This window comes from Corticium candelabrum, chromosome 10 (genome assembly GCF_963422355.1).
Source record: "Corticium candelabrum chromosome 10, ooCorCand1.1, whole genome shotgun sequence".
Classification (NCBI taxonomy): domain Eukaryota; kingdom Metazoa; phylum Porifera; class Homoscleromorpha; order Homosclerophorida; family Plakinidae; genus Corticium; species Corticium candelabrum.
In genome coordinates, this window is record NC_085094.1 from 1728650 (window position 1) to 1750337 (window position 21688).

Consider the following 21688-nt stretch of genomic DNA (forward strand, 5'->3'; position numbering starts at 1 on the left):
AAGTACCGGAAGCAAACCCTGCTTCAGAAGTACTTAGACCATCACGGCTGTCTAGAAAGAAGACATGACTTTACGAAGGATCCGAGTAGATCCCAGAAGCACTGTTTTCTGTAAGTGCTGCAGGTTGTGATGACCTGGAATAATGTCCAGCCACCGTGCAATACCTGCGTGCACTGTGCCCAAAGCTCCCAAGACCACCGGAACCACCAGTGTTCGACAATGCCACATGCGGCTTATCTCCACTCGCAAGTCGCTGTACTTCGCCAACTTCTCAGCATGTTTCTTGCCAATGTTGCCATCAGCAGGACAGCTGATATCAATAAGAAGACAAGTGTTTGTCTTCCTATTTCTGAGACAGATGTCTGGACGATTGGCTTTGATCTTCCTGGCAGTGGGGATGGTGGTATCCCACATCATAGTAATGTCATCCGTCTCCACAAGCCTATCAGGATGATGCCGGTACCATCTGCTCTCCACTGGAACCCCAAAATGGCGACAAACGTCCCAGTGAATGATGGATGCCACCTGATTGTGTCGATCAGTGTAGTCCGTCGGTGCCAAAGCACTACAGCCTGCCACAATGTGGTCGACTGTCTCCAGGCCTACACTGCACATGCGGCAAGTAGGACTGACATCACGATGTAGAATCTTGCGCTCATAGTACCGAGTCCGAAGAGCTTGGTCTTGAGCAGCAACAACCAGTCCCTCAGTTGCAGCAGGAAGATTCGCTGCCTTTAGCCATCCGTAGGTCTCTTTCATGTCCACAGGCGGTTGCTCAGTGAGACGACGATACTGCCCGTGCATAGGCTTCCCGCTCCAGGATCGCACACGAAGAGAACTGCAACACGTGCGGTAATGTCTCGCATCTGTTTTAGGCGCTTGCTCGAAGCCACCTTCTACCGAGATGGATGCATTCCTGTGTAAGTTCTGCGACTTGTCGTCCAAAGCAAGACTCCTCCGCAGCTGTGCAGTAAACCGACAAGCCATGCGCTTGATCGAGTGTAAAGATTTTCCAGAGTCACACTCCCGTATCATCTGCATGAAAGGATCAGAACTGTCAGCAAGGTAACAGTTCAGCCTCACAATACAAGATTGATATGTCGACTCAATCTGTTGTAACCCCCTACCCCCATCACTGCAAGGAGCGTACAGTCGGTCAACGTCTGCAGCAGGATGGTGGACACCGTGCATAGAGAGAAGCTTTCTGGTCCGTCGATCGAGCTGCTGCAGGTCCGTGCACCCCCAATGAATGACGCCAAAACCGTAAGTGAGAACCGGTAGTGCAAACCCATTGATGGCTAGAATCTTGTTCCGACCATACAACTCAGTCTGGAGAACCACCTTCACTCTGCGCAAGTACTCGCGACGGAGTCTCTCCCGCATCATGCTGTGCTGAATACCGTTACTCTCATCCACACCCAAGTACTTGTAGACTTGACCCGGTTCCAGACAGTTGATGGTGTCCGTTTTTCCTACCGTCACCCCAGAGTTGTGTCCAGATAGTCTGCCGTTGACAAAGTGTGCAACAGCACATTTGTCCAGACCAAACTTCATCTGGATGTCATCAGAGAAGGTACGAACCGTGTGCAACAACCCGTCCAACTGATCAGAGTTTCTGCCATACAGCTTCAGATCATCCATGTAAAGTAGATGACTGATAAGCTGACGTTTGGCAGTCTCACCATGCCCAGTGGTCATCCGGTAGCCGTAACCGGTTCTGTTCAGCTCCTTGCTCAGAGGATTGAGAGCCATACAGAAGAGAAGTGGAGAAAGTGAGTCACCTTGGAAAATACCCCTCCTGATCTGCATAAGCCTTGTCTTGATAGTACTATTCCCGCAAGAAAGCACCATCGATGTCCTCCAACTCTTCATCACACGTGACAGGAACCCGCACAAGACTGGACTGATCTTATGCAGCTGAAGGCATTGGAGCAACCAACTGTGTGGCACGCTGTCATAGGCTTTCTGGTAGTCCACCCAAGCCATGCTCAAGCTCTTGTGCCTGGTCCTACAGTCTTCGGTAAGCAGCTTGTTGATCAACAGCTGATCCTTTGCACCAAAAGATCCCTGTCGACAACCTTTCTGCTCCGGAGCCATGAGGTTTCTCTGATCCAAATGCCCTGCAATCCTCTGCCTGATGACTGAGGTGAGGGTCTTATAGAAGACAGACAGACACGTGATAGGCCGGTAATTTTTGGCCTGGTCAGTCTTGTCATTCTTAGGAATCAGAGTAGTTATTCCTTGAGACAACCAGTCGGGTACAGAGTCTGGATTCTGAACCAGCAGGTTGTAGTTACGAGTCAGATCAGTGTGAAGACACGTGATACGCTTGACCCAGAAACCATAAACCTTGTCTGGACCAGGAGACTTCCAGTTCCCCATCCTTTTGAGACACGATGTGATCTCATTGTCTGAGATAGGTAACCACTGCTGCTCATCTTTCCGGTGCGTCTCGTCATCGGTTTGACGTCTCAGCCAGAAGGCAGACTCATTGTGATGTACCTCAGTTTCTAGGATACCACCCCAATACTGTTCGATCTCAGACTCGGATGGCGGGGAAGTGACCCGGATAGTCTGCTTATCCAGCTCTCTGTAAAACCGTCCAGCATCTCGTTGAAACAAACCATTCTGGCGAAGTCTCTTACGATTCTTCTCCAGCCTCCTGGTCCGCTCGACCTTGGACTTAAGTTCCATTTTCAATCGATTGATGGAGACCTCACAACTCTCCGAACAGGAAATGCCCAACCGATGCCGAAGACGTCGGAGTTCATGTAACATACGAATGCCCGATGAACCCTTTCTAACCTCCAGCAACAGTGAGATCGCACGTCGAAGTGTGAGAATCTCCATATCCAGCCTTCGTCTCCATGTCGGTGTTTGAGAATTGGTTGACTTTGTCGTCTTTAAGCCCCGCCTTTTGGACACTAGCGAAGCAGCAGAGTATACCAGGTAACTGATTTCACTCATATCTGGTTCATCCTTTAACGAACTGATGATTGTGTTAAGATCACCAATAAGCTTCAGGGTTCCACTGTTCACAAAGATCCTTGGAAGGCATTGTCTCTCACAGATAGGAATTTGCCTGACTTTCTGCAACTCCTCAAGAAACTCTCGACGAAGTACAGGGTCCACAGCAGCATCACAATCAAGCGAAAGACCATCCTCCGTTTGGCAGCAGTCTGGACTGAGTTGAGATGAAGAAGTTTCCATCCTTTCTAGCCGAGAAGCTATACTAGGATGTGTAGTCATCAGATCAGAGCTCACAGAGTCACAAGGGGATGGTGATTCCCCAACAGCACTACACTGAACTGAATCCAAAGTGTCATCTACGGATAGGATATCACCACTATCTCTTGCAGATGAGCAGTCCTTAGAGAGAACAGTGACTGACTGAACAAGGGAGCCATCTTCCAAGTGATTAGCAAACTCATGATCCTCTTGCATCATTGACACGACAGATTTCCCACCACGTGCAGCAGGCGCCATCCTGACTGAAGCCATGCAAGGTGACACATTGTCAAGCAAAGGCGTGACAACTGAGCTATCAGCTGATAGAGCAGAAACCACATCCAACGCCGACATCTGCACACCACGACAAACATCAGTCGTAACAGATAACAAACCTGAGACGGGCTTTCCATCCTGTGCGGCCTCGCGTTTAATCTCCTCCAACTCTGATTCAGTCAGACTTCCAGAAGTTAAGAGATATCGCTTCTGGTCTGCTAAACGCTGCTCAGAGACGTCAGTCAGAGAAGGATTTCGTTCACACCACAGCTGATGCATGGGTTTTCTGAAAGCAGAGAACTTGCATGACAACAGCACGTAGTAATAATATTATTATTATTATTATTATTATTATTATTATTAGTATACATAACAAACGAAAAGAACACAGAAACTTTATTGATATCATACTACGCATAAGCTAACCATACTATAACCAATTAAAAAATTACTATTATTATATCATCATCATAACATCAAAATATTTATCTCAACTCACTGCAGCAGAGAATCTATCAACTCCACTGCATTATTGCATCAAACAGCTCATGCCATGGCCAGCAGCTGCCCAACATAATCACTCAGTTCCGTAATGTACCTCAGTAACCTGGGTTAGTATGTAGAATTAATAATAATAATTAATAACACGTAAACTATCAAATAATCAACTAACTAGACAATTGTATATCCATTTACTCAAGTGCATTATATTGTCGATTAATTAGACCATGAAGATACATACAATGAATTTTATGCACATGCAGATCTAAACTAGCTGCCACAACAGTAAACCACAAATACCGAACTATTTAATTACTATAGGTCTATACACATTTGATTCTCCAAAAGCGTCAAAAACATGTCTAGATACCCATTTCATACCTTTCACTGTCGCAGCCTGCTGTACGTCTATTCACACTAGATATTTATCTAGTGAAATAATTATTATCTAGTGATCGGAGAGTACAAGCCACGGCTAGATCGCGACAGTTCACAGCTGCAGGTTGCATATACTGCAAGCCTGTACAAGCTATAACATCCAAAGGAACAGAAATAAATGTTTGACATGTAATACGCATGCGTTAAACAGTTTCTAGGTGTCGGCAATTCTACCCCGCCCCGGAACAAATCCATAAAACAGCGTCTGAAAATCCGAGGGACAACATGTGCGCAAGCGTATTGCACACCTTTTGGTTGCCGCGCTTGCGCATTTGATCAACCAGAACAAATCCGCTGGTACACCGGCTCTAGTTAAAGAGGACATATCCCTCTTTAATATGTACATGCCAACATTGAATCGAAATTGATTAGATCATATCTAGACGTGTAGAAGCAGTACACACCTACAAGGTGCAGGTAGCAGTTTCACTGAAGTTCCTTCTACGTTCTTGAAAAACACTCAATCTAAAAATGAAAAGAGAGTTTAATTAACGGTTATTGCTGCACATGGCGGTATCGTTGCAACGCGGTATTAGCTAGCAGCGCATACTATGACAACATAGCGGTACCGCTGCAACACCGGTATCGCTAAATTCTGCGGTATCTTCACACCACGAAAGTGTATCGCTGAAACCTCTAGTAACGGTATCGCTGTCATTCGGAAGTTTCGCTACAAGACGCTCGGTGGCATGCACAACAAGACGGCGTCTGCACCACGACATGTACAGTGACAGTATCAGTACTAACACGTCCGTATATGTGTTTTACAACCTATCTAGATATACGTGTGTGTGTGTGTGTGTGTGTGTGCGTGTGTGTGTGTGTGTGTGTTACATTTATATACACGTATGTGTTTTACGCCCTATATACGTGTTTTACATCCTATATATACGACTAACTAATAAAGTCACGTTCCTCGTGCCATACAAATGTACTAGCGCTACAAAATGATTAAATCATTGGTTTGGTTTTTACGCTCTAATAGCATGAGCTAAGGCCATAAGAATAAAATTACTTGTTTGACAGGAGTTGCGCAGTAAAAATCTGCGCCCCGTTTTATTATATATTTTATCATTAACAGTAACTCTTAATGCACAGAAATGTACAGTACCCATATATACCTCCTTAAATTAAAGTTAATACAACCAGCATTCAACTACCAAAAAGGATTAAAAATTAATTTTTGAAACTTAAAATTTAGTATAATTTGAAACACGCCCACCAGCCAAAAACTGGTGCGCGAGCTTATGTCAAACAACAACTCTATGTAAGTTTATTATTGTGCCCTTTTATGAAACAGCTGTAATAAGCTGTCAATCATTTTCAAAATTGCAGGTGCTGTTTTGTTTTCAATAGAGGGTGGGGTATGGTTCGAAGACTCTAGAGAAAATTTCGTTTGTTTACTACATGATATATAATAATTATGGATGGCCCTTTACAGCATTACTAACGTACAATCAAAAATTGTCAACAAAACGTGGTGGTTGCTACCTACCAGAACAATGCATGCACATAATATTAATGCTATTACATCTGACAGTAACTACAGTCAAGCCAATACATATAAATCTGACATAAGCCAAATTTACAAGATCCGGTTTCTTCACCTAAGTCACTAAATAAACATTGATACGCCAGAGTTGACAATTTCCTCAAAGCAATACTTGTGACTCAGAAACGAGAAACATTCAATCCAATTATTGCATCAATGAAAGCAAACTTGTCTGCATCAACAAAGTCAGATATAGCTATGTTGATATCTACAATAAGAAAGAGACTAGTTACAACCAGAAAGCCAAACTTACAACGTACTGCAAAGCTAAACTTAAAGACTTTTGTTGCATAAGTCACATATTGAAACGTTACACTATGCTTAGAGTGTAAATACTTAGAGTGTAAATATCTGTGAACATGAAGTTCATGGTGTACCCTCTAGGAGGGTTCAGTGAAAGAAGTAACTCCAGCACACAGAAACACAGGTACAGACACAGACGTACAAGTACAAACAGACAGACAGACAGACAGACAGACAGATGAAGAAGAAAGAAACAATCCCTTAGATTTTAAGACACATTGGAGAAGACGTTTGTCAGTACAACTTCAGCGTTGCAATGCCTCGGTGTTGGCTAGAAAGATGATCAGAGTAACATATGGACAGAAAGCTGGCCAAAGTCTAGATCTTGTTCAACTTTCAATTCAGTAAACTAAAGTTTGGTTTGTAGTCTCCGTAGGGGAGCTTTTTAATTAATGCTACTTGTTATTTGTGTATTGTAATTGTAGTTGTAACACTTGTTGTTCATTAGCTGTTACTTTAGTTTCACCTGTATTAGCTTTAAGGTATAAAAATATATGAAAATTTGACAGACAGACAGACAGACAGACAGACACGCACGCACGCACACACAAGCACACACGCACGCACACACACACACACACACACACACACACACTCACACACACAACCACACACGCACGCACACACACACACACACACACACACACACACACACACACACAACCATGCACACACGCGCACACAAACCTTAACCATGATCCATCATTAAACCAACACAGAACAGTACACCGCACACTAAAAATTTGTAAAAATTACAGAAAGCTATCCAAAAAATAAAGAATAAAGGCTACTCAAACATATCTAGCTCACCTTGCCTAGCCGTATCATTTTTACTTAACCATTCAAGAATAGGCTCTCTTGCCTCTTGTGCCATCTCCCGCAGATCTCTTGGTCCATGACAATGTGGGCTACAGCAGCAGCAGACAGATTTTAAAACTGTTGATGCTACTGGCGTTAAAACACATTGCGAGACGTAAAAACTGTTCTTTGGGCGGCCAGCTTTCAAATTGTCACAAAGCGACGTCACAAGTGTGTGTGGGCATGTTGTATCTATCCATGGACTCACAATAGAGTTCTCAGGCCAGAAGTCCTTGTACACATCTGTTACAGACTGTTTGTGGTAAATCAGAATAACTGTCTTTTTCATCTCCCTGATGCTAGTTGGTGTCACATCAGACAGTGGTTTCGATGCATCATATGGATAGAGATAAGGACCAACGGTTTCTTTAATCAAATCAATTAAACTATTGTCACTGTTCTGTTCCCAGTCATAAAATTTCTTAAAATCGAGAAATATAACCTCATATGGATGTTTCTCTACAAACTGGGCAACTGCTTCCAAGGCTGGAGCAAGAGGATCAGCTATTAGTGCATGACACAAGAAAAAGTTCCTGTCTGGTAGTCCATTGCTGGCATTTCCCTGAGCAACACGAAAATCAAAGAATCTAAACAGATCACATCAAACAGAGAAAGACATCCAATATTTGCAACCATCTATGCAGCATCTGCCTGCTTCTCTGCATGTCTGTCATTCAGTTCGTAAAAGTAAATGATACTTATCTCACAGCATCTAGCTCTGAGTACACTAGAAATTGAACCTCCAGTTTGAAGTGTTTCACATAATATTATATGAAACCAATAGATCTATGATGCAAAGTTATTAAACTTTACTCACTATCAATAATGTAAAGTTTCTAGTTGAAATACCATTTGCTGTGTGTCTTGATAAACATACTGTCAACCAGTCTGTCATTATAGTCTTTGTCAGTTAGCGTACGTGTTTGGCTGCTTTCTTGTTACTTGCATGTTTGTCTCTCTTAAATACCCATTATACCTCATTTAGGGGCCGGTCGTTATTAATTGTCCGGGGGGGGGGCTAGCAAGATTGCCGAGGTTCTCATAGTTTGATATGTGACCACTGCAAAATATGCCTGCTAAAGACTTCTGACCCCCACTGTCTGTCGGTTAGCTTAATTCAGATGAACCCCATATATGTGCATAGATGCATGCAGTTTATATAATCATGTAGGTATGTACAATAAAAAGTAGTCTGTTCAGGGCTCTAGGTATGATTTCTAAAGTTGGTCTTTTCTATTCAACCCGCTGACAAACAAATAAAGCAGGAATTGCTGCTTTCAGTAATGCAAGTGTGCAAAGCCCCTAGAAACAAACTGTTCTTGCATACAATTCTATAGTATACTACTTCCCTAGATACCTTACAAGTTATAAAGGACGTGTTTGTGCATTCTAAACACCGCTACAGACCTTACAAGTTACGAAGGAAGTGTTTGTGGATCCTAAACTCTGCACAATGCAAACGTACTAAAAACTAGGGATCTCCAAACTAAGCTTTTCACTATTTACTACTAATAAAGCTTACCTAATGCCGTTTTCCATTTGTTCCGCCACATTTAAGTCTTGTGTCAGCGACCACCTCGCAATGACAGGCTTGACACAACATGAGCCAATCACGGGGATGTTGGCTAGGAAGCGATACGGACTGTCACGCAGCAGTGATGACTGGCTACTTATGCTTGACGTGCCAGAGTCGTGTGATCCAGGAAAAGCAATAGAGGTGAGCGGGCGACTTGAAAACTCAGGGACTTGAGCAGTCAAACGTTCCATCCAATTTTCGCGATAACCTGGACTGGAAGTACTAGTAGGTATCGAGCTGTAAGTCATTGCAACTTGGATGTAGCGCTACAGTAGCCGATATCTAATTTAGTTAATGCAATGTAGGTTGACTCCACCCCGTGAGCCGGCGCGCGCATTGCGTTTTAGGGGAGGTACAAGATTAGTACACATGCGCTTACTATTGGAGCGTTCATTCAGGCTTTCTCGCGTCTTTTACACAAGCTCTCAAATTATTGCTTCCTTATGACCGAGCAATTCTCTTCTAGTTCATCTACTCCGCCGGCGAATCAGCAAGTGGTCATCCCACGGCACGAGCTAAATGCCATAATTAATGAAAATGGCGATTCAAGTGGAATTCGCCGCTCGGAACAGTAACGCTACAGCGTCAGGTACAAATCTGAGACTTCGTTAGCACTGTGCAGGCAGCATGGGCCGGAAAAAATTGGCGCGTACCGTTGAGATCGCTGCGCGCGCTATTGTCGCCGTGCCCGCAAAAAGTAATAATACGGCGGCCGTAACAGACTCGTGACTGGTGGCGGCCACAGATCGCATTCTCGTCCGATGCCGGCTACCCGACTTATCGCCTCCTTGCCAATCGCCATGACCGTTGTCTGCCATAGCTACCGCCTATCTCCTAGGACAGCTGTCGTTATCAGGTTTTGCTAAGATCACAGTGTCCGTTGGCTTTCCGCTAAGACCAGTGTCTTGGACATTATTTTCGCTCAGGTACACCTCTATCTGTCCACGTAATGGCTAAGAGCGCCGCCCTATGCCGCATACTGGGCTATAACCGCTGTCTATTTCGCTTACTGAGAAGACCGCTGTCATCTACAGCTTGTGTTTTTGACCGCGGATGGCCGCGAATTGTGTTTCTACTGCTGAGTTGCCAAATCCGCTGTTTTTCGTGCCCAGGATCGTCTCGGTCTGTGCTCCTTTTTGATCATTCCAATTTTTGCATTTCAATGCTGTTAAAAATTGCAAATGTCTTAAATATTTTAATGTACAATTGATTTTTTTACAAACCATAAACCAAAAATTTGCAATTTTGGTTGAGCAGTGATTCTATTGTTTGATAAGGACGTTGTTCAACTGTTGGAAATGTATCTTATTGTCAATTGTTAGATTTTAATGTTTACACAAATTGAAAATTGCAACAGTAGCAGTGGTACCATTTCATCATTCTAATTTTGTAATCTAGCATCTTGCTAAACATCTCGGCCAACATATAAAGTGCCACCGCCGCCGTGGCCTGAACTGTTTGGATGTACTATAAGTACCGGCTGTAGGTGTTATTTGTATTAGTTAATGAAGTTTGATCACCGATAATTGCACACGTCGTTTCCACGGTACAGTGTAGTCTACACACACCGTTCATGACCATGCAGCTTTATGGTAGGGCAAAGAAAGTAACGTAAGACCAATTTATGAATTTACGAAACAAAAAGTATCCTATCTAAATAAAAGAAGGCTAAACGTACCTGACAACAACGGTCAATGTTCTGTACTTTGATAGCTAAGACTACCCTGAAAACAACGTGTGAAATTATCGGCTATTGCGCATCAAACTTTATTAACGTACAACTAGCTATATTGCCCGGCTTCGTCCGGGTGCATTCAATTGTGAGGAATTATCATGAAAGTATCTTGTCTAAAATTTTAGTTACAGTCAGATGTTCTAGGTAATTAGCAGTGAGTGTTTCATTTACACTTAGATTCCGCATGCCGTCGTTAGTTTTGGATAGTGTCAATTTAATTCTAATTTAGAAAACTTTCAAGAAATGAAACGCTCCTAGAATGAACCAAAATGCCCTTATATATTAAAAAAACGCACGTCATCTCTTGAACTCTACATTAAACCATTAACTAATCCATCGTAGCGTCACATATTGTGATTTTGCATTTAATTGTGACGTCACCTACTGTGGCATCGCCTAGAATGTCCTATTAAACGCTCTATTTTGACTATGCGAAAACGAAACACCGTTTATTCCCTTGCGCGCTATGCTCTTGAATGTCGTGCTTAGCAATCTGATCGATGTCAAACGTGAAGAACGCATTGGTATTCTGCCTGCTGGCAAAGGAAACGCGACAGTTGTCACGAACAGACATGAATACTATAACAAGACAACCACACTCATCACAGATGTATCCACTTTAATACAAACAGCTGTAAAGTAACCCAAATCCCAAAATAGAAACTGCTGACAGACACCCTCAAACTCCTTGAAACAAGAAGCCTCATATCCACACACACAATCAGAAATTTCTGAGTCCCAAACCATCGTAAGTTTCACAGATATATGGTCTCCCTAAGATTCACAAAAGACGATGTACCTCTTTGGACCTATCGATTGTATCATAGGCTCGCCTGTCTACTTGCTAGCCAAAGAACTTGTTAAGATTCTGTCACAGCTCCGTGGTCTCACTCAATCTTACATCAAAAATTTATCAGACTTTGTCCAAAGAATACAATCTGTCTCACTGAATGACTCTTTCTTGTCAGTTTTCACGTTATCAGCCTTTTCACTAAACTTACATCGAACAAGCATCAGAATCATTTCTTCCCTACTGAGACAAGACAAATTAATATTGTCAGCTGAAATAAACTAACTGTACTCCGGATGTCATTTGCAAACTTACAGAAGTTTGTATACGATCATTCTGTTTTCACTATCAAAATCAGTTTTACAAATCACAGGAGCCTCTAGTATGGGTTTTCCTTTGTTCTCTATCATAGTCAACCTCTTCTTGGATCGTTCGAAATAAGAGCTATCGAAACTGCACCATACAAACCAAAGCTCTGCTATCGGTTTGCTGACGAAGTGTTCACCATCTAAGAGTCATGGCAAACAAAAACTGGAATCATTCCAAAGACATCTCAACAGTCTAAACCCTGCCATCCCATTAACATGAAAGTAGAAAATGAAAAACTACCCTCCTTACATGGACTTCCAAAATCAACTCACTCTGACTAGTATCTCACTTTCAATCTCAATCAGTTCAGCACATTCACATGAGTTGTAAAATGCCTAAAAGAGACAGCCCTCAATATCTGCCATAATTTCTACAAACAACAAGAAATGGAACACTTAGAGTTTTCAATCCAAAATTTTCCCAAGCCTCTTGTTTCCAGCATTCTTACTCAAACAAGCAAGCAAAACACTGAACTTGCCTCAACTCTAGATGACTTTCAGCAAACTCTTTATTTACCCTATGTAAAGCGTGTCAGTGAAAAATACAGAAATTTGTCGTAAATTACAAATTATAACTGCTTTTAAGTCTAACAACACTCTCAGACATCTAGTGAATGCAAGGAACAAAACAAAGAACAAAAGAAAGATATAGAGTTCCTTGTTCTGATTGCAAACAGGTCTACATCGGTGAGACAAAAAGATTGCTACACAAAAGAATCCTAGAACACAGAAGAGCCGTCAAAAGATGTAACACAAATAATAGAATAGAAAAATTCATTCTTGGACTCACAACCACCATCCCAACTGGCGAGATGCCAAACCTACAGCAACAGCTACCAACTCTGGAAACAACAAATGCTGGAAACCGTACACATTCAGAATTCAACAACGCATGAACCTAGTCTGTGGACTGAGGCTGAACGACATTTGGAGACAATTTCTAGCTAATTAGGACACATGCCTGTAATCTGGGTCTTTACTCGTTTCAGCAATCAACTGAAAAAGGTCTCCAAACCAACTATTGAACATAACATCTACTTCTGCCGGCGCTGCTCACTATTGTGTACCTTCAAAGTTATACTACACTGCCACGATAGTGTGGCAAACATAAACCCTGCAGTGCAATTCAATACAGTATAAATAATCGTGACTAGTGTAATTAACAACTTCACACAAACAACAACAATAATGACAACACATACTTCTATGAAAAGACATTGAGCTGCACATGCACAAAATTCTCCACAAATGTTTCAATATGCCTCCATAGTATCAATTGCAAAGTGTCTAGCACAAACACAAACTTGTCTCAATAACTAATGCAATGAGCACTTACACAATAACACACATAACTACTCATAAGCATTTCTCTGCTCGTGATTGTTCAATCTGCTTGCTTCTCTAAAGACTTTTGACACACTGTGTTCTCAGTCACTATTGCTTTTAAGTCTTCAATCGAGTTCTGGCAAATAGAAAAATTCTCTCTTCTTTGTAGTTCCAACGACCTAAGAAGAGCATACACTAAGATGTAGCATCTAACAACAATCCACCTTCCTTACTGATCAGTTTGCAAAGTTTGCGCTACATCTGTGCTTTCTGCTAACGCTAATGTAGAAAAATTTGTAGAAACTTTCTGCAAGCCAGAACTAGCTGAGCTCTTGCCTGCCACAATATTTGTTCTCCTAGTAAAGCGCCAAGACAGACCAGTTACAGTTTGCCATAAACTCTGCAATAACATAACTAACTCGACATCAGATAGTTGATGTTCTGATGAAGAATACTTTACACTTTCATGACTTTGCAGCTGTTGCCGTACAATTAATAAGCATAAGATACTAAAAAACAACACTTGTTCTATTCATGCAGTCACCTGCATCGATTCCGCCTGCTGCTTGTTAAGGCTATAGTCATCCACTTTCTTGCATAAATTTTCATCTTCTAATGCAGAGCCCAAGCATTTATTGAGCTGAGAAGCTGCAAGGAAGCAAACAGTCCAGAAGTAAGCAGTGGCAGCATCATAATGCATAGCATAAAGTAAAAGCTGGTTATTGGCCAATGACTGATCAAAATGATTCCCTGTTTCTGAAACATGCAGAGCATCCTAAACACTATGAGTAACACACTATTATATCAACTAACCAATTAATTAAGAGATGATTTCAATATTAATTAATAATTAGTCAATTTAATCAGAGATTTGCAAAAACAAACTTAAGCCTTGGAAATGAAACATATTCATGCACAAGCAAATGGTGATATATAACGGTGATGTACATCCAGGATTTTGTGAGTGGTAGTTCTAAAGTTTGACGTGTGCCGTTTGCTGTTTTCCTCACCTATCATAGTGTTTACTGGATATTTGAGCATTTTGCTCACGGCATTTACTTTATGTGCAAAACATTTGTCGGATGTGATGGGTATTTCAACTTTTTCAATATTTGTTACATTATTACTTTCTTGACGTCAGAATTGCAATGTGAAAATGCTGTATTTCTAGAAAGAGACAAGGATGATGACTTCTGAATCATCTCCTATGATGCCTTGCTGCGGTTCTTTGTGTCAAGTTCATACTCAAGGTGTTACTGCAACACATCACCAGAGAACATATCTCTAGTGTTTCCTAGCATTACAATCATTCAAGACAACAATCACAGAGTTTGTTCTATTTGTGGATTTCCTCATGACGGAAGCAGTAAAGTGGTAAAGCCTCAGCTGCTAGCTTAGGTTATGGAACAGCTGCTGCACGTTGGAAGACGCAAAATAACATTGAAGAGCATGAGAAAGAGCTGGACACATTGACTGTCACGTGGGATTGTCGACATGTGGCACACTAGTTAACACCAACGACAACAAATGAGTGAATTGTCCAGTCAACCATTCCTTGGTTTACAAACACACTACTGTAACCCTGGCACGTGCGCACCTAGGGTTAGGAGGTTTCAACATTGAATAATGTCACCATGGTAGTCTAACTCATCAAGTTTTCATGATTAAGCACCTAATCATCCAGTAACTAAAGCCACCCTTCTGCTTCTCCAAAAATAGTACACACTTCAGTTACAGTTGCTATTTACCAGAAGGCACAATTGAAAAGAAAGCCATTGACCAACAAACAAATGACAAAACTGCTCATTTCGCTGATACCAACAAACTGCTGACTACCACTTTGCCAATTACACAAATGACAACAATAACTAATATTAAGACCTGTCCACACTGGCAACTGGATCGAGATCCAACCACAACACTGTCCACACTTGTAACTGGATCGCGATCGCATTGGTTGAATCCAATTAGAAATAGTGGGCGTTACCTTCACGTACGCTACGCGTGTAGTCGGAACATCTACCACTCCTTACTCGTCTTTGTTCTCACTCACCTTACGTCGCTGGATCAGTGCTTTCCACAAGCAAAAAAGCCACATGTACACATCGGTCATCAGTCAGTGATATTGAAAATGAGGCAGAGGTATCGTTTTAAAAGTGCAGTATGGACGCTCGCTATCCCGATCGAACCGTGATCCATTCTGGTCTAGTGTAGACAGACCTTTAGTAAAAGTTTGATTTATAAGATTAAAGTTAAACTTGCACTGACTATGCAGAAACAAGGTTATCTTCATATAAGGGCCATCATCTGATTATGATGCAACACACACCACTCACTATTAATTTTTACTATAAATCTACAAACCTTTCATTTCCTGCAGCTGTGAGACACGCTCCCGTAGCAGATATAATTTCTGCTTTAAACTTGCTTCAATGCCTAATGAAATGCAGTTGTAAATTCTTTCAAGATTGCCAGTTGTAAATTGCATACCTTCCCTTACCAGTTCATATGGCATTTGAAATTGACTAGGTGGCACATTAGCTTCCATTAGCTCATCAACAGACTAATTGCAAACACAACAACCAAATAAATAAATAAATAAATAAATACACAAATTCAAAAATTGGCCAACACAAGTTTTACAAGCAAAGCCTTGCTAGTCTAATTGTCCACCCTACTGTGAATTGTCTAGAAGCCAATGACCAAATTTTTCTTTCGTGTTTCATTCTACCAACGGAGGCCATACTACAGTACATCACGTGACATAAAGTGCCTTCATTCTAAAGACGAACCACGCCGTATGTGTGCTTTTCGTTGCCGATTGATGGTGAGTCAGAGATGCGGCCAAATATCAAAGTTAACACGAAGCAGTAAAACAAAACCTACACGTAATGGGCGTTATTTGAAGAAAATATCTCATACGATTTTGATTTTTTTGCATTATCATAATGCTCCAGTATCAAGTTTGCTCTGAGGTAGTGCCAAACTTTCCAACTTCATTAGCTAGCCTCGTCCCCAGGTGTTTGCCTTGCTCCTCCGTGCACCACTTGCGTGTCACATGACTAAGCTGTCAGAGCAAGGAGAATGCCTGGTATCTTCCGAGCACGTAATGATGACGTGGGGCCCCCTTTTGATTCGATTATGTAAAGGTATAATCCAACCCTAATGAGGTAAAAAACATCATGTGAGGACAACACTGTAACATAATGTGTACAGACCAGAGTGAGGTGTAGACATATAGAAGATCCTAACCATGCATGTTTGCTGCAATTCCGGGAAAGTAGATTGTAAAAGTCAGGCACAAAGTAAAGTTTTGTTGATCTAACCCTTCAATGTCCTGATGTGCAATGATCATAGCACGTCTTGGCCGCTGCGAGATCGTGTTGCACAACATGTTCAATCTTGCCAAATTTACGCCGGCATTAGTCTAAAAACAAGACTTATCTCCCCGAAAGAACAACAACAGAGTTCAAGAATCTACACGCCCTTCACCGTACCATGATTCTACCAAGGCACGTCTGTCTAGATCTATGCACGTCTTCAAGTTTTAACAAAAATGGCTTCAAACGTAACAGATGCCTTCGTTTGTCAACCGTGCTCAGCTGCTGTCGGAAAAGCGACTTCATGGCAAGCCCATGGCAAAGCTGTACGTCACGCAAGTTTACTGATTTGCATGCTTCTCACGAGACTGTTGTCTAGATCACACGCATCAATTACGGGCAAAAGTCAATAGCAAATAAAAGTGTGCATCTTTTAATTACATTACATAATTGAATCAAAAGGGGGCCCGCTCAGAAGATGCGGCGTTCTCCTCGCTCCATCAGCCTAGTCATGTGACTCACGAGCGCTGCACGAAGGAGTGAGGCAAACACCTGGGGACGAGGCTAGGCATTACCCACGTTATGAATAACAGTCAAACATAATAAAATGATCAAATACAAATTCTCATAACATCTCTCACTTGCATTACTTGAAAGGTTAGTTAGTTAGCTAGTTAACTAACTAACTAGCCTTTCAAGTTAATGTTCTTCAGAAAAACTAACAGTACACGTGCCACTACAAATGCCATATAAACTATCCAACTTAGCAAGAAACCACAACAGAGCTATTTCCAAGCAACGTCAGTTTCTGACATAATAAATGAGAGCAAAGCACACTTCTAGCAACTAGCACACACAAGAACCAGCTTGTCCTTTTCATTGCAATTATGTTCATGCAATTACTACTGACTGGCTATTACCATTAAAGCTGACATAAACCCACAAAATGCTTTGCAAAAAAATGCCATCCATTTCATTTCACAAAGTTAAATAATTCATTCCAATGCTGTTAACTACACTTATCTGTAACCAGAATGTGCCTAAACCCAAGATACCAAGAGTTGACAACATACATTTTCATAGAAGCATGCAATTAGTCAATCAGTTCTAATACTCTCACCTCTAATTCCTCCTGCTGCAATGTGTTGCCATTCAAGACCAAGATGAGCTCACTTTGCATGCTGACCAGTAAGTCCTTAAGACTAGTGTTCTCCTCAACCAACTCCTATTGCAAATAAATTCAGAAGATCACCTAGTTATAAAGCAACAAATATCTCTAGTACAGTCAGACCTCGTTATTCTGACACCCGATAATCTGGCCCTCACTGTCTGACAAGGTACACGTGAAACCAATTTACATGGTCACTGCATATTTGTTACCGATAATCCAACAGTCGCATTAGTTGGACAGAACCCGTGGAACAAACGTGGTCAGAATAACGACGTCTGACTGTAGCACACTAACTACCCTATTGCACAGCTATCAGCTATTTCTATGTTTTCAATTATGTATGCAGCACATGCTACCTTTTGCCTCTCTTCCAAATTTGATATAATCACCTTGTACATATCTTCCTCATGCCTATGTGCACACAGTATCACAAAGCAATTAGACAGTATTCACTGTAGTTGTTTACTTAGATGCAGTTTTCCACATTCTTCGTTTTCCATCTCTGTGCAATGCATTGAGCATATCCATACCAAACCTTCGTTCTTGAGATCTGTCGCTCAGTGCCTGTAGCGTCATGGATACAAGTTGCATCACTTAAAGAGACTTGCAAGCTACACACTTGATGCAATTTGTCCTTTAGTTTGGTGCTTTCTCGCTCCCGCTTTCTCGTATCATGACTGAACTGTGCTGACCTTTGTGCCATCACAGATCGAATCTTCTTCAACTCATCCTTCTCACTTTGCAACTTCGATTCCACTGTGCGAAGTCGATCCTCGACATGACGACTTCTTTGAACAACAGTGTCCAATTCTCGTTCTAAAGCAGTCACATCATTCTAATAACACCAACATGTCACAAAGACACAACTCCACAAGACTATATAAATCATAAAAATGCAATGCCGACAAAATGTATAAATTGTACCATTATTTACAACTACAAAAAACTAAGGTAAAACCCAACATTCAAGGACAGATGCACAATTTCAACAGAAAAGACCAACAAATTATGTTTGACCACACCCTTATTTCTAGAACAGCAGTGCAAAAGAACAGATGAAAACATAGAATTGAACATGACAAACAGTGGTGTTGTTAATTAACTCAACTGCATGGTATAAAACCAGAAAAGTGATATCAGTTTCAAAAGATAGAAGTAAGTACATTTTGCCAAGCAAAACACTCAGTTCCTTAAATTAATAAAAAGACTGTAAGCCCTGCAAATAAAGTCAAGAGGAAAGCACACGCACGCTGTGCTTGCTCTGGATTCACACATGACGTTATAGTTGTTTGCAGTAAAATAGTCATAAATATATCTAGTAACTCTTTCAGCTTACTCTTAGAGTCTAAGACACTTCACTACTAGAGTTACAATATGCCTACAAAATCATGCTAAAAATTAGCCTTGCAAGAAACAACTTGCACCAAAGCAACTGGGTGTAATCTATTAACTAAATCAACTAAAATTTTTTTTGTTTCATCCTTATATATATTTATTACAATAACAAAAACGCTGTAGCAAGTGAGTGACAAAGACTAATTCCCGTTACATTTGTTGTTATGATAACAAGCCAACTCAAGTTTTATATGGCCGTGTTTGCACCTGCACAAACCAGTTCTAGACTAAACCTAACCCGTTTTTGTCCTAAAACAGTTTCGTAGTAAAGGTTAGCCATTGCAAACATTTTGTCCAGACACCTTGTTCGTATCCTGAATACGCAAGTCCCTAGTAATAGTCGCTTTCGGAAAATAGTTTATAAACCTGTTTAAGCAAAACTGTAAGATGGACCTAGTGAAAATACAGTCTCGAAGTGAGAGAAAGACACAGTACCCAGTGTGTACTACCATTTGCATACCAGTCAATTGTGTGTGCAAGTTTTATGTTTGTGAATTGCATAAATGAACCAGAACATCCATCTGTACATTATGCATGTGTGTATTCCATTGTCTATAACACAGTAGCGAATGCAGAGGTTAAGAGGTTCCGTGGAACAGGGATCGACGAGAAAGACTTCAAGTACAAGATAGAATATAGAAGAGTAGAGATCATAGTAAAACGTAGCTAGCTTATATACAGAAGTCTCACGATGATGTGAGCTGGGAAACTAACCAGAAAACGTTTTGTATCGCCAAAAGGGTGATTAAGTATGTCATGGCAAAAATGAAAGAAACGACAGAGTACCAAAGCAGCTTAAGACCTATCTCAGATTACAATAAGTTTTGAATGCCTTTCATCACTGGCACTCATGCTCATTCACCACTCAGCCTCTCAGATTACAATAAGATTGTTTTTCTCAACTACACACTCCCCAAATACTACTATTTGCTACAATATTTTAAAATTAAGTTATTTGCTCATTATCTACAAGTATAGTCTCCTTCTGACACTTGGAGACTTGTTATAGTCATAGATACAGTATGTATTTCAAATATAGACATGATATTTATGCAAGAATCTACATTCTGTTAGTCTGTGGAGTGCAAACAGCATATAGAACAATTCCTTTCCAGTTGTATAACTAAATTAACCTGTTACAATTTATTACAATTAACCTGAGGTGCACAGAGTCTGAGACCAAGAGACCTACCAAAGGACAGACGGACAAATTCACAGAATCAGAATGCAGGGCATCTGCTCATGGCTGGTGTCAATTAGCATGCTAGTCAATGTGATCATAACTCTGGTGGTAATTAGCAGCACACTTTACACCTGTCAGTCTAGTAGGGTGTGTTGTTGGGTGCCAGATTGAGTGTTACTTGTAGTGTCAAGGTGTTATTGCGGATGCTTGTTTGTACCTGTGCAGTAACTGTTCCATAACCAAAGCTAGCAGCCAAGGGTTTAGCACTTTAGTGCTTCATTTAACATTGTTGCCATAACCTAGAAAGGGTTCTAGACATGATCATTCTTACCCTAACATGTTGTTGTGCCACAAAGCCTTCGAAAATCCATTCACCCTTGTAACATGTAGATTTTCAAAAGCAAAACAAATGATACACAAGTTGGGAGAAGACTTCAAGTATGGCATTTACAGACCCTGTTATCAAAGTTTAAAGATGATTCCTCAGAATTCCTCCCATACCTGTCTGTGCTCTCCCAACTTTTCTACATCCTGTATGCATTTTATCTCGGTATATTTATTTAGTAAAAGTAGTAGTATTTATTACAATATTAAAACATAGAATACAAGAATCAATTATAATAATCAAAATGCACTCATACAGTAGAAATGAATTAATCAATCAACACTAAAGCGATTTTAAAACATATAATTATTGGTCTTTCTAAGTACCTTCAGTCGATCTCGAGCAGCAGAAAGGTGTTCTTTATCAGACTGACACCGTTGAAGTCTAAATGTGAAACATACATTTGCTAGTCATCTCTGCAAATGAGCTGGTCAGTCAAAACATACTGGTCTTCAACCTCCTCGCGTATTCTCATATCAGAACGCTGCTGTCGCAGCAACTTGTATGTACAGCTAACCAGCTGAAGCAAGTCTACATTGACAGAAGCACCTCGCTCCGCCTCCATTGATTCCGATTGTTTCAGAATCGATGGAAAACCGAGCGTTGTCAGCTCCTAACCAATCACCAAACAAGTATTACTTTACTCACGTCTGAAAGTAGATTGAACTCACACTGTTCAAGTATTGCGTCCAATTCTCTAGACTAGCATCGTTGCACAGCACCTCTGACATAAGAGACGGTGAATCGGGGCCACGGTCAGTCGATTTTGTATATTCAGTCGCAGCGGCAGTGTATTGCAAAAGAATATCTTCAGCCATAAACAACCACCACCTACTAGACCGTTAGCGGCACCATTCAAATAAGTCCCGGCTAAACATCCCGGATCTGGAAATCGCCGGTCAGACATTTCGCGGGAAATTAGAAATTTCATGATCAGAGTCGTGCTTTTACAAGTACGTACCATTTAGATGGAGAGAGCAGGATGAAGAAGCAGCTGCACAGTTTGAAACAGAGAAAGTGAGCTGCTAATTATTCTACCCTTTGCTACTTGGTCTAGTCGTTAGTATGATAGTTTGAGTCTTAATTAATTCTACACCGAGAATGCGTTTAATACATTCACTCCAAGCCGTGTACATTTACGGCTCGGCTCTAGTTTTCTTGATCTCGCGTATCCAGACCCTCTCCCACGCCTTTATCCTTTTTTTGACAGTTGAATCAGGCAGAAGACAGCAGGCCAAACAAAGACTACAGGACTGTGTTTTCATATAAGACACTCATGTTAC

The 21688-nt window shown here is 41.2% G+C and overlaps 2 protein-coding genes across 3 annotated transcripts; both read right to left on the bottom strand.

The window, feature by feature from the left end:
- Positions 1-5839: 5839 nt before the first annotated feature.
- Positions 5840-8980, bottom strand: LOC134186037 (PI-PLC X domain-containing protein 3-like). The gene is made up of 3 exons (XM_062653943.1): positions 8679-8980; positions 7109-7743; positions 5840-6203 (listed from the first exon to the last, which is right to left on the bottom strand). Exons 1-3 carry the CDS (start codon positions 8978-8980, stop codon positions 6115-6117), a joined length of 1026 nt encoding a protein of 341 aa, XP_062509927.1. The 3' UTR covers positions 5840-6114.
- Positions 8981-12683: 3703 nt separating this feature from the next.
- On the bottom strand, positions 12684-21260 carry LOC134185842 (afadin- and alpha-actinin-binding protein B-like). Of its 2 annotated transcripts, XM_062653724.1 has the most exons (14): positions 21077-21260; positions 20852-21018; positions 20732-20789; positions 18062-18277; positions 17909-18006; positions 17799-17853; positions 17392-17496; positions 15442-15514; positions 15316-15387; positions 13496-13599; positions 13371-13429; positions 13185-13307; positions 12974-13130; positions 12684-12912 (listed from the first exon to the last, which is right to left on the bottom strand). In XM_062653724.1, the coding sequence occupies exons 1-13, from the start codon at positions 21221-21223 to the stop codon at positions 13010-13012; spliced, it is 1398 nt and encodes a 465-aa protein (XP_062509708.1). In that variant the 5' UTR covers positions 21224-21260; the 3' UTR covers positions 12684-12912; positions 12974-13009. The 2 variants fall into 2 exon arrangements, with proteins under 2 accessions (XP_062509708.1, XP_062509707.1); XM_062653723.1 differs by having other exon boundaries at positions 12687-13130.
- Between the last annotated feature and the right edge of the window lie 428 nt (positions 21261-21688).